The sequence below is a fragment of the Antedon mediterranea genome, chromosome 3 (genome assembly GCF_964355755.1).
Source record: "Antedon mediterranea chromosome 3, ecAntMedi1.1, whole genome shotgun sequence".
Classification (NCBI taxonomy): Eukaryota; Metazoa; Echinodermata; class Crinoidea; order Comatulida; family Antedonidae; genus Antedon; species Antedon mediterranea.
Window position 1 is genome coordinate 34302076 of NC_092672.1, and position 13326 is coordinate 34315401.

A 13326-nucleotide genomic window follows, 5' to 3' on the forward strand; every position below is an offset into this window, starting at 1 on the left:
AACATTGGGTATATTTTTTCATAAAGTATTACTTAAAGTTAATACTAACAAGCTTGCTAAAATAAGAAGTGCTTAATAGATGTGTTGAACACAAAAGTTACCCAATTTAAATTTTTTTAAATTCTAACATATCCTCTCTTGTTTGTTGCTGTTTCTGTATACATTTTATTTGTTTGCTGTTCTGAATTGTTTTAATGCAATATTACATATTTTGTGCTATTATGATTATCATAGTTATGGAAATGATTTATCAAATTTATGATAAAATAAAATGAAAAATAAATGTTTGTGTTTTTTATAAAAGTGGATCAATGAAATTAACTTTGTCAGAATGTCATGCACTACACCATACATCATAGTACATACTATATATTAATTGATTAAAATATGCCTATAGAAAAGGATTGGAACTGGATCATTATATTTATATTCTTTGATAAAAATAAATACAGTATAGTATATTAAAAGTTGTAGTAATAGCGCCATCTGTGGTAAGGTTACGTCATTCAATTCAATTCCGTCATCTTCAAAGTTCAATAGAGCGGAACAGAAGGGGAAACAAAACATCGTGAGAATGAATATTTGGCGCGAGAGCTATTTTTACTGCGACAACACTTTCTGTGTGACATGTTGTTTGTTCTCTTATAAAATCCATTGATTTTTCATAGTATTTCCAATATGAATCAGTTATCTTCGGGTGCATTAAAGGTAAATATCATGTTGACAAGGTTTTATTTTAAATTATAGGCGTAATTAAAACAATGATTGAAATAAAAGCTAGCCTAGGCCTAGCCTAGGCCTACTAAATAAAATATTTTGTCATCCCATGATGAAATGGAACTGTGGGTTCATGCTTGTCTTGACTTGCTCAAACGGGAGGAGGCGAAAGATGTTTTGTTTAAGCCTCCAAGTCTAGGCCTAGAAGTAGAATATAGAGCTCGTCAACAGCTTGCTACAAATAATGGAAATGAAATCGAAAATAACAAACTTTAAAAAAGAATTGACATTTTCATTGAATTTATCATTAATTTTGATATATTTTTAGCGGCATGCCACAATGAGTTTCAATTTATCCACATTTTTTATTCTTCCATCCACTTTACAGGAGATATCTGTGGACAGTAAACATGTAGATAAGCCTATCTTCCAGCTTTTGGTAAGTTTTATTTTGTTATCACAGGAAAGATCGGATAGGCTTATATTTATGTGTAATTTAAAACAATTCAATGTGATAAAATTTAAAAAAATGTAATTTATTTTTTGCTTTAATCTAAAACATCTAAAACATGTGTAATGAAAATAAAAAAAAAAAAAACAGAAAGCTCAACACGTTTAAAATGGGTTGGGTTGTTCAAGTTGCAGGCTTACATAATTGACTATTTTTGCAGGCTCTTAAGAAGATTGGAGCAAATAGTGGTACCAATGACAGATACAGGTTGCTGCTTTCTGATGGCGAACACAGTTATTCAGGTTTATAATTCAACCATTCAATATTTCAATCCAACAATTAAATATTTCAATCCATCGATTCAATATTTCAATCTATCAATTCAATATTTCAATCCATCAATTCAATATTTCAATCTATCAATTCAATATTTCAATCCATCAATTCAATATTTCAATCCATCAATTCAATATTTCAATCCATCAATTTAATATTTCAATCCATCAATTCAATATTTCAATTCAATATTTTAATCTATCAATTCAATATTTTAATCTATCGATTCAATATTTCAATCCATCAATTCAATATTTCAATCCATCAATTCAATATTTCAATCCATCAATTCAATATTTCAATCCATCAATTTAATATTTCAATCCATCAATTCAATATTTCAATTCATCAATTCAATATTTTAATCTATCAATTCAATATTTAAATCTATCGATTCAATCTTTCAATTTATCAATTCAATATTTCAATCCATCAATTCAATCCATGGTTAAAATCTGATCCAGATCAATCTAGATCACCAATTGTAGGTGCCTTATTCCATGCTTTTTATTTTTATTTGACAGCTATGTTGGGAACCCAGCTAAACTCATTAGTGAGTGACAACAAACTTCAATCGAAAACCATCATACAACTTGACAAATACATATGCAATACAATCGGAGAAACGAATAAGTAAGTTCAATTGTTCAAAATGCTTTTTCTGACTCTGAAGAAATTAGTTCATTAAGAATTTTGTGAGTGGTACAATTTCAGGCATTTAAGCTGTTTGAACACAGTGTAGTGAGCAATTAAAAATTCCTTCCCTTCACACAATACATTTGTGATCTGGATTTAAATATATCTCTTGTTTATTTGTAGAAAAGTTATGATAATATTGGAAGTATCCATTTTGAGTCAAGCGAAGGAGAAGATTGGTAACCCTGTACCTCTATCATCTACAAACCAACAGTCTGCTCCATCAGCACAAGCCCCACCTCCTGGTATGTATTTTTATTACTTTATTTATTACTACCTGTTTATTTTTAGATCACACCCAAATGCTTCTAAAGATCTGTCTACACTATCAAACTAGTTTGACAAAAAATATGTGCCCAAAATTATGATAGTGATATACCCAAATATAATAGTGATATGACATCATCATGCCCATATATCGCCACATCACATTTTTTTGTCACTTAAAGTTTGATAGTGTAGACAGAGCTTTAGACCTGGTCAGCAAAGAGTATCTGTTTAAATCATCCATGATATTATTCATTAAATGCTAATTAACAGGTAATTAATTATTTCAGCTCAAAACCCAGTACCAAACAAGCCAGTCCCAAAATTCCAAGGTAAGTGAAAACCTTATTTGATTTTTAATTAAAGGTAAATTTTAACCCCAAAAAAGATAATCATGATATAATGAATAGTAAAGTTATATAAATTTATAACAAGGTGATACAAAATTACAGTACTCGCTGATTGCGCTTGATTCTCACTAGGATACAGCACGACGTAGGCCCAACGCAAGTGACAATTTCAGTTATCCATCCATCTTTACCGATTGCTGCTTAACCTAATTTTTGGTATACCACTAAATTCTTTTTTTTAAGGTGGTAATTTGAATAAACCAGCTGGCGGTAGTTTTTATGGTAGTAACAACACACCAACAACTCCTGGCGGCACTCCTGCAGTTGCAAGACCAATAGCCAGTCTCACACCCTACCAAAACAGGTAAATTAATGATACAGTTTAATAGGCCTTGTCTCCTATAGACCAAAAATAGGCTTAGGAAAATATATATGTTTGTGGAGGCAGTTTTTCGGTATTGTATTGGTTCTTTCAATCCATCAATTCAATCAATGGTTCAATCCTGATCCGGTTCAATCTAGATCACCAATTGTAGAGTGCCTTATCCATGCTTGTCTCTTGAAAATAATATAATTATTACTAGCCTAAATCTTCCAATCTTAAGGAATTTATTCCTCTTTTTGCTCGCAGATGGACTATCAAAGCACGTGTAACAAACAAGACACCGATCCGTAAGTGGAACAATGCTCGCGGTGAGGGTCAGCTGTTCTCGATGGACTTGGTCGATCAGTCTGGTGAAATACGAGCCACAGCATTCAAAGAACAGTGTATAAAGTTTCATGATCTCATACAAGTTGATAAGGTAAAATAGATAGCAAATGTTTGCAGGGTTATCCAGCGCTTTGCACTTTTTCCAAGGAGAACAAGCAGCGCCCAAGGTTAGCCTAACAATATGTGATTATTCATTGTCTTTTTTTTAATTTAATTTTTTTATTCCGATTTTTGTCTGAAAATACAGACTTGTGAAACACGTATAGAAATCGATTTGCAGACCGCAAACATCCGATAAGAATGATGTAGGTTATCATACCATATTTGGCTATATGGGGCAGGCGGTATGCAAATATAGATTTCGAATCAACCAATGATCATTTTGTTTCAAAATGAAAAAGATCGAGCTGAATGTACGATCGTGACTGAATTAACAACTGTTGAAATATAAAATCATGTTGCCAAGTTTTTTTGTTTATTAATTGTCTAGTCCTAGCCTAGGCCTCCTTTGTAGGCCTACTCGTCCGTATGACCTGCCAAATAAAACGGCAATAAGATTCATACCACCGGCACATAGCTACACCACACAGGACAGGGTCTGGGTGGGAATTAAATCAAATTATCGCCGCATAATAAATGATCTATTCAATGTGAGAAGCTAGCCTATCACATCAAGACGAGTTTTCATGTTCTTGGGAAAAATCCCATCAAATGTTTACCAGACTACTAGGCATATAAAATTATTTCTACAGTAGCCTTCACATCATCATCACTTCGCTTCGCGATAATGTACCCAAACAAGCACACGTGTGTCTCCGCACATCGTCGAAACGTAACATAGCGCATGCGCATCATCTTAGTTGTTGAATCTTTGAAATTCTGAAATATGAATATTAAAACTGCGTACGAGTGAGTAGCCAATGGCATGCGGCTGAAACTAGTCAACTGGATAATCGTATGCACCAAGAATTCTTGGTATCAAACCATGTGACTGAGTATCCAAATTTAAGTAGTATACATATGAAATGCCATATGTGCCAAAATATTTATCGTTTTACTAATATTAAAGCAAAACTCCGTCCGGAACCCAGACTAGTAGTTACATTGGCAAGATTACAATATTAGTTTATATGTATAAAGCAACTTCTTAAACCCTTTTCACACCTGCAAAAAGTAACAATTTGTAACCAGGTTTGCGCGTGAAGACAATTTGGAGGAAAATCTCACCAATGGAGGCCTGTTTTTTTGGTTCCGAATTGTCTCAAGTTGTTACTGCACACGTGTATTGGACTGGTATTAAACTGACCAATCATATAAATAGCGCGCAACTATGCTTTCTCCCAAGATTTCTCACGGTTCGTGTATCGTGTATGCGTGTATGAAAACGTGTAATAAATCGGAAGATCAAACAATAACAATTTACACAGATGTGAAAAGGGTATTAGAGCAATTTCAGGTGAAATACGAAAATAAAACCCCTTAAAATAAACTTTGGACTTGGTAGAAAAATTTCTGAGTCCACTACATTTGAATGCTTTTGCTTAATGTTGTTGACCGTTTTAAAGTCTACCAGACTGTTTTAAAAAGTGATTCTTCCCATCCCATAGGTTTATATGATAAGCAAGTGCTCGTTAAAACCGGCCAATAAGCACTTTACATCTATTGACAACGATTATGAAATGTCCTTCACGTACGATACAGTTGTGACCCCAGTTGAAGAAGACACTGAAGAAATCCCTGGCATGCTATTCAACTTCAGGAAAATTGGAGAGCTGGAGAATTTTGAAAAAGATACCATATTGGGTAGGTTGTTTGTTTGTAATATTTATTGTTATTATACCGGCACCTTTCAATTCACGGCATGTGATTGGTTAATCACCGGTCTACAGTTGTTGCCATGCCATCAAACTATCCACATACGCAATGCGGCGATTGAATATTGTAACATATAAGTAGCATTCTTGTATAAAACCAGTGCTTTCCCTGAAGAAATTATTGATGAAACTGTGACATACGGATACTGCGGCCGCTGCACTGCTTTTTTTTTTCTGTAATAACATTTGATGCAATGTCAAAGTTTGTGAGCAAGCCACTGCAATAAACAGTGTGTATGATTACCAAAAAAACTTGCAAAGTAATTGTATAAACATGTTACATTGTTAACAACAAGTTACTGCAGTAATTGTGGTAAAAAATTTGACATGGTCTTTAGGGGGTGGGGAGATCGTCTCACCCCCATGTGCGGGGGTTACCATGATGCTTGACCTCAATCCTGGGGAGAACCCTGCGGTCTTTAAACACAAACCAAACTTTGTTTTTTCGTGGCAGATGTTATTGGTGTTGTAAAGAGCACTGGGGAATGCAGCACCATCATGACCCGCAACAGTCAAGAGGTCGCCAAGAGAGACATCCAATTGGTCGATGATTCTGAACAGATTGTTAACCTGACATTGTGGAGAGATCAAGCGGAGAATTTTGATGGCAGTAACAACCCTGTGATGGCTATTAAAGGAGCTAAGCTGTCTGATTTTGGTGGCAGATCTCTGACTATCTCTTCAGCATCAGTTATGCAAATCAATCCAGATATACCAAGAGCTCACCAGTTAAAGGGATGGTTAGTGGCTGTTTTTTTTAAAAAGTATTTGCCCATGGCTGTCATTTTCCGCTGAGTGTCTTTTGATATTGCCAATGAGCCTTTAAACCTAGAAATGTAAAAAAAAAAGTGGGGGCGGAAGGGAGGGTGTGTAACAACCAATCAAAAAAGCTTAAATGTTTTGTAAAGTCTATTAACTAAGTCTTGTTTATATTTTCAGGTATGATAATGTAGGCTGTTCAAAGGAAATGCAGTCCATTTCCAAGGGGGGTGGGGGTGGAGGAGGTGGATCCGCCAACTGGTTTAACCTTCATGAAGTTAACTCACAAAACCTTGGAAAAAGCGAAAAGGTAAATCTCTGTCTACACTATCAAACTTTATGTGACAACAAAATGTGATGTGCTCATATATGAACAGGATGATGTCATATCACTACCATATTTTGACATATCGGTACCATATTTTGGCACATCACACTTTTTTTTGTCAAACTAGTTTGATAGTGTAGACAAACTTTAGACACATTACTTGCTAATATCACCTAGTATCATCATAAAATTATATCTTTATTATGTTTTCAGGATTTTTTATGACTGGCTAATATCACCTAGTGTCGTCAAATTACATCTAGTTTTCAGGGTTTTGTATTCACTATGTAATATATAATGTTGTTTTTTTTTTTCTCTTAGGCTGATTATTATACTATGAAGGGTACAATCATGTTTTTAAAGAAAGAGAATTGTTTGTATAAAGTAAGTGTTCTCAAACAAAATATACGTACAGACATAAAACAACAGAGTACTACTAAAAATAGTAGCTTCCCCTATTAAACAATTTTGCTTTGATAAAACTGGGAACTGAGAGCATATCCTTAATTATTTTTTGACAATTATTACACAAATTGCCTGTGCTACTAATAAAAATTAGACAAAATGTATTTGGGCATCTTTAGTGGGTCAACATACATATTTTGTGTAGGAAATAAAACAAACAACATAAAGCAAAGTTATAATCGATTGTTTGGCGTTTAATATTGGCAATTTCTTTTATTGTAGGCCTGTCCAGAAGCAGAATGCAACAAGAAGCTTGTGGATAATGGCGACAACACATACCGCTGTGAGAAATGTTCAAAGACGTGCTCAAACTACAAGTACAGGTTGATCTTATCGGTAAGACAGAGTTGAACAGTTTATTTCTCTATCTATCTACTTATTTTAAGCAATGATGAAGGGCTAGTGTTGCCCAAAAGCTCTGCTAACTTTTCTGGCGGTTTTACTTTATCGTTTTGATTTAGCTTTTCGATTTTTTTTTTTTTGTATCTCCATTAAGATCCAGCCACTGATAGCCACAGCATTGTCATTTTGTATCTCCATTAAGATCCAGCCACTGATAGCCACAGCATTGTCATTTTGTATCTCCATTGAGATCCAGCCACTGATACCCACAGCATTGTCATTTTGTATGTCCATTTAGATACAGCCACTGATACCCACAGCATTGTCATTTTGTATCTCCATTGAGATCCAGCCACTGATAGCCACAGCATTGTCATTTTGTATCTCCATTGAGATCCAGCCACTGATACCCACAGCATTGTCATTTTGTATCTCCATTGAGATCCAGCCACTGATACCCACAGCATTGTCATTTTGTATCTCCATTGAGATCCAGCCACTGATAGCCACAGCATTGTCATTTTGTATCTCCATTGAGATCCAGCCACTGATACCCACAGCATTGTCATTTTGTATCTCCATTGAGATCCAGCCTCTGATACCCACAGCATTGTCATTTTGTATCTCCATTGAGATCCAGCCACTGATAGCCACAGCATTGTCATTTTGTATCTCCATTGAGATCCAGCCACTGATACCCACAGCATTGTCATTTTGTATCTCCATTAAGATCCAGCCACTGATACCCACAGCATTGTCATTTTGTATCTCCATTGAGATCCAGCCACTGATACCCACAGCATTGTCATTTTGTATCTCCATTGAGATCCAGCCACTGATACCCACAGCATTGTCATTTTGTATCTCCATTGAGATCCAGCCACTGATACCCACAGCATTGTCATTTTGTATCTCCATTAAGATCCAGCCACTGATACCCACAGCATTGTCATTTTGTATCTCCATTGAGATCCAGCCACTGATACCCACAGCATTGTCATTTTGTATCTCCATTGAGATCCAGCCACTGATACCCACAGCATTGTCATTTTGTATCTCCATTGAGATCCAGCCACTGATACCCACAGCATTGTCATTTTGTATCTCCATTGAGATCCAGCCACTGATAGCCACAGCATTGTCATTTTGTATCTCCATTAAGATCCAGCCACTGATACCCACAGCATTGTCATTTTTTCAGTATTTTGCCTTTGGATCTACATTATACATTTATCTACTTATTTATTATATTATACATTTATTGTAATTGTAACGTAAAAAGATACTCCAAACAGGCCAGCGACAATGCTGAAATAATGTGTATAAAATGTCATTTATGTACTGATCTACATTAACCTTTGACCCACATTACACTTTGACCTTTATGCAGGCACATATTGCTGATTGTCATTCGTCACTGTGGGCTACTTGTTTCCAAGATACAGCAGAGGGTTTACTTGGTCAGAAGGCAGAATACATTGGTAAACTCAAGGAGGATGTAAGTATATAATACTGTGTAATTTTTACTTTATTGTTAAAGCCGATTTCGAATTAGTACTTGGAATCGAAAGCGTCAGTTTATACGCATGCGTAGAGAGGGATTTGGAAGATGGAAACATGAATACACATGCGTATAAGCTGCCACTTTCGGTTCACACAAATTTGCCTAGTGGAAAATTAAATTGGCTTAACAAAACTGGATGTAATTACAAAAGACAATTGGGCAAGTTTCCTATTGGCAAACGAATAAACCTCATAATTAAAGCCAATATCAAGGGTTGTATTGTTATTTTGTTAGGATGATGAGGCGTTCAATGCACTGTTTGAGGTTGCAAGATGCAAGTCGTACATATTTAAAATGAGAGCCAAAATGGAAACCTTTAACGTAAGCAAGTTGATGTTGTTATTCTGACCATGAATGATAATAGCATTAAAGCTCTGTCTACATTATCAAACTTTATGTGACAACAAAAATGTGATGTGCCCAAATATGGTAGTGATATGATGTCATCTTTTCACATAAAGTTTGATAGTGTAGCCAGAACTTAGATTAGTTTAGTCTTAAGTGCAATATTTATCAGGGTTCATACAAGGCATAGAAATTCATGGTATTCTGCTAAAATATTTTCCAGGCTTCCATTAAAAAGTCTTTTTGATTGAAATATTTTACTCTGTCTGAAAGGTCATGAAAATGAACTCTTGAGGATTGTATGAACACTGTTGAAACAATCAGCTTATCAAATCTGTTTCTCTTTATTTTGAGTGGCATTACTGTAGCTCCCATTACCAGTTGAACAATATTCCTGCTGATGTGTATTCCTGCTGACTACAGCGACCTAGCCCAGTTAGACATAATTAAAGGGTTTTTCACACCTGTTGCGGCACGGTTCCGATATGGCGCATCAAACGCATGTTTTGTTTTCACGGCGCGGCTTTTCAGGACTGAAAATATGGCAAGGTGTTATGTTATATTTCTATGATTTATCTTTTCTTTTTCTAATTTCAGGAAGAAGCCAGGATGAAGACCACTTGTGTGAATGCCACGGCCATTGATTATAAGGATTACTCGCAAAGAATTATCTCAGAGATTAACAAGTTGTCAATTATGTAATATACAAAAACAAAGCACAGTCAAATAACAACAAAAACTAAGATTATATATAACATATTAAACCAGTTTAATATAAAACATTTAAAATAAAACTTACGAAGTCCAATAGAATATGCAGTATGTATGATTAGACACCCGTATTTAAGAATTTGGACTAATAGTTATGCTTGATTTGTTGCTTAGCTCTGTCTAAACTTTATGCGACAAAAAAATGTGATGTACCCATATATGGACATGATGATGTCATATCACTACCATATTTGGGCACATCACACTTTTTTTTGTCAAACTAGTTTGATAGTGTAGACAGAGCTTAAAAGACTCCGCCAAGCTAGTTGTGCTACCTTTCTTTATACTTTATGTTGATTATTGAGGAAAAGCCCCACCTAAAAAAATGAAATTGTTACTACATGATAATGTAAGTAGCCAATAATTTGACCAGACCAGTGAGCCCAAGAAAACACAATTGGAAAAGTAACAATATCTGCTTAAAAACTGCTTGTATTATAAAACATTCTTTAGGTTACATTAAAATTCATAAAACAATATCAGCATTTTAAGAAGCCATATTTTTTTTAGTTTGTTTGTTTGTAAAACAAAAATAAAAATAGTAATGTTGATGAATATTTGTTATTGACAAACTTGTTTAAAGATATATTGTCCCCTGAAAAAAATATTTTTTTAATTTTGTTGTTGAATATGCCATTTTAATGTAACATAACAGTTATCCACTTTAACCAAAAATTGGACCGGAAAAACAATTATTTACCTTAAAAAACTGTAATTTAAAGCAATAAAATGGTCAAATTAGCTGCCAGGCAATGAGTTTTTGGTTGAATTTAACCGTTTATTTTGTCATATTTTTAACTGAAAACATATTTTGAGGTCTTTTTTCTACAGAAGTGATTAACTTTGTTAAAACTACAAAATGGCCTATTCAAAGCCTGATACTGTATTATTAATCTTCATTTTTCATGTTTTTGGGGACAATACATCTTTAAAGATTTAAAATATCGCCAAAAGTCTAGCCACAATCAATAATAATGCAGTTTGAACTATTTGAATTATTTTTAATATTATAATAATAATTTGAGTGTTATAACACTTTGAATTTTGAATAAGAATTAATAGATTTAACCTCTACAAAACTAGATTTAAAAAATTTTAATTTTACAAAAAAATATTGCAATAGTACATTTTATAATTGTCAAAGATGTTGGCATGGTTACTATATACAAATTACCATTTATTGCTTATCATACTTCAGCTTTTAGTAAATCTTGAAGTATGGGTATGATATGCAGTAAATTGATTGAACCTATGCCGACTGTATGACCGTTTTGCGGCACCCCTGCCTCGGCCACTCAACTCTGTTATATATTCTGGTTCACACTTGTTTGTAAGCCATTTTAGCTTTCACCTTCAACATTCGTTCAACTTCACCCTTTTGATTTACAAAAACTCCAGTCAAACAAAACCCATAGACACAGCCCGTGTCCAGACCAGTAGCATATTCACTCCTTTGAAGGCCACGTATTGCATCATGCCCAAAATATATCTGTTCTTTCCCGGCCCAGTGCATAACCCATGGACGTCCGCCACTTGATGACGTAGCGTAAGGCCCACCTTCAAAATGATCACGATTAATAATATTTCTCATCAGCACCATATCTTTTAATTTCTGCTTTTCAAGCGGCGTTCCCGGTAACAGTCCGGCATGTACAACAATGACGTTATGGCTAGGGATCGTAATAGTGTATGGAAGTTCTTGGAGGTAGCTTATATTTTCCTCCGACAATTCCTTTATCCATTCGTATCTAGCTGGTATTTCATAATCCGTGTCATTTTTGTGCGATAAACACTGATAGACTACTGCTTCGTCATGGTTACCACGTACAGAGTACGCCTCACTGCTCATTACGTAATCCAAAACTTCTTTATTCTTTGGCCCTTTATTAACTAAATCACCAACGAAAACAACTGTTAACTTTTTTGTTGTTGACTTTTTCGCATCCTCTAACAACTCAAGCATCTCATCGTAGCATCCGTGGATGTCGCCCACGATAAAGAGTTCTTTGTTCTCCATGGAACTCGGCTCGAGTGTTGTATGATTGGTAGATGGTAAAGGGATTGGTACACAACTGGTTAGGTATGGTTTGGCATTCGTTTGGTGAAACAGAGATGTTGCGATGACAGAAATTAAGCCGCCCATTCTTCTTGTAGCAACGGTTGGAACAACCTGAAATCATAATTATATTAATTTAATTAACGATATTAATACTCGTAAAAACAATTTTTAGGTGTTGGAGAAATGTTTTACAGTACCTTCAAAATTATGTGTCGAAATAGTTGTCACTTTTGTAAGTTTTTTACTCTGTAAACAAATGGGAAATTCCAAGGGAAGTGACAAAATTGGTAATTCATCATCGAAGAAAAATTAAACCAATAGACACGTTTCGCGCTGGCGAGGTCACCGTCAGTTTGACCTTTTAGTGGGTATACAATGGTAAACAAACACAGCGAGAGGTATGTTAAAGCATGGGAGAACTGAGAGATGATCATCTTAAAAAGCAATCGTCAAAACTAGCCTTTGATGGCCTGGAATGGCATGGTAAGGATGTTATTTATTTTCTAAACTTATGTTTTATATTCACTGTAGAATTATTTAGGCATTTGGTTCGGAATCATCGACTTTATTTATGTATTGTCATTTTTGGTTTGACACGTGACATATATATTACGGTGCATTTAATACATGTTAACTGTTGATTTTATTTACAAATGTTGCGTAAATATATTAATTATTATCTTTCATTCTTCTTCATGCTCCTATTGCATCTTCCATGTATTATGCGATGTTCTTCGGCGCTTAAACAGACACCCAAGCCTCCTAGGCCTAGTAGACGAAGTACCGCATCAGGCAACGCCACCGGGCGGGCGGAGAGTAACGAGCACATCGTGGACGTACCTTTCCTTGAAAAATTTCCAAGATTTTGCGCCACTATCCTTCGGAGCCGACGCAAACCACTCAGCAAGTGTTTGAAAATTAAAAACAGGAATATTATTCAGTGATTTTGTGTAGTTAAATTCACGATTTATCCAACATATACAACATTTATGATGCACCTTGCAACAAAAGCACTCGGCAGTCGCCATTTCGCTATGCTTCAACACGCACTAGGCGAGAGGTGTTCGGTTTGTTTACAAATCTATACCCACTATTTCTGATTGGTCGCGAGCGCGAAACGTGTCTATTGATGGTTTAGTCCTGTCTGTACTTCAGTTACACCTATAAAACATTAACAACAAATACAAACATATAGCCTACAGACTGTTATCTCACTCACAAGCTTGGTTAAATGGTTCAGTGACCCTAATTTTAGGAGAACATTCATTTTTCAGGGAGAGTTTGGGAAAG

At 35.0% G+C, this 13326-nt stretch overlaps 2 protein-coding genes across 3 annotated transcripts; one reads left to right on the plus strand and one right to left on the minus strand.

Moving 5' to 3' along the window:
* The first annotated feature begins 589 nt into the window (after positions 1-589).
* On the plus strand, positions 590-10206 carry LOC140045322 (replication protein A 70 kDa DNA-binding subunit-like). Its single transcript, XM_072090175.1, has 16 exons — positions 590-708; positions 1106-1156; positions 1389-1470; positions 2029-2137; positions 2324-2445; positions 2758-2799; positions 3061-3181; positions 3449-3620; positions 5137-5332; positions 5858-6143; positions 6343-6472; positions 6812-6874; positions 7178-7291; positions 8688-8795; positions 9096-9182; positions 9804-10206. The coding sequence occupies exons 1-16, from the start codon at positions 679-681 to the stop codon at positions 9906-9908; spliced, it is 1818 nt and encodes a 605-aa protein (XP_071946276.1). The 5' UTR covers positions 590-678; the 3' UTR covers positions 9909-10206.
* Positions 10207-10631: 425 nt separating this feature from the next.
* On the minus strand, positions 10632-13144 carry LOC140045324 (bis(5'-nucleosyl)-tetraphosphatase PrpE [asymmetrical]-like). 2 transcript variants are annotated; one of them, XM_072090178.1, is made up of 2 exons: positions 12877-13144; positions 10632-12147 (listed from the first exon to the last, which is right to left on the minus strand). In XM_072090178.1, exon 2 carries the CDS (start codon positions 12118-12120, stop codon positions 11296-11298), a length of 825 nt encoding a protein of 274 aa, XP_071946279.1. In that variant the 5' UTR covers positions 12121-12147; positions 12877-13144; the 3' UTR covers positions 10632-11295. The 2 variants fall into 2 exon arrangements, with proteins under 2 accessions (XP_071946279.1, XP_071946280.1); XM_072090179.1 differs by lacking the exon at positions 12877-13144 and adding an exon at positions 12234-12287.
* Between the last annotated feature and the right edge of the window lie 182 nt (positions 13145-13326).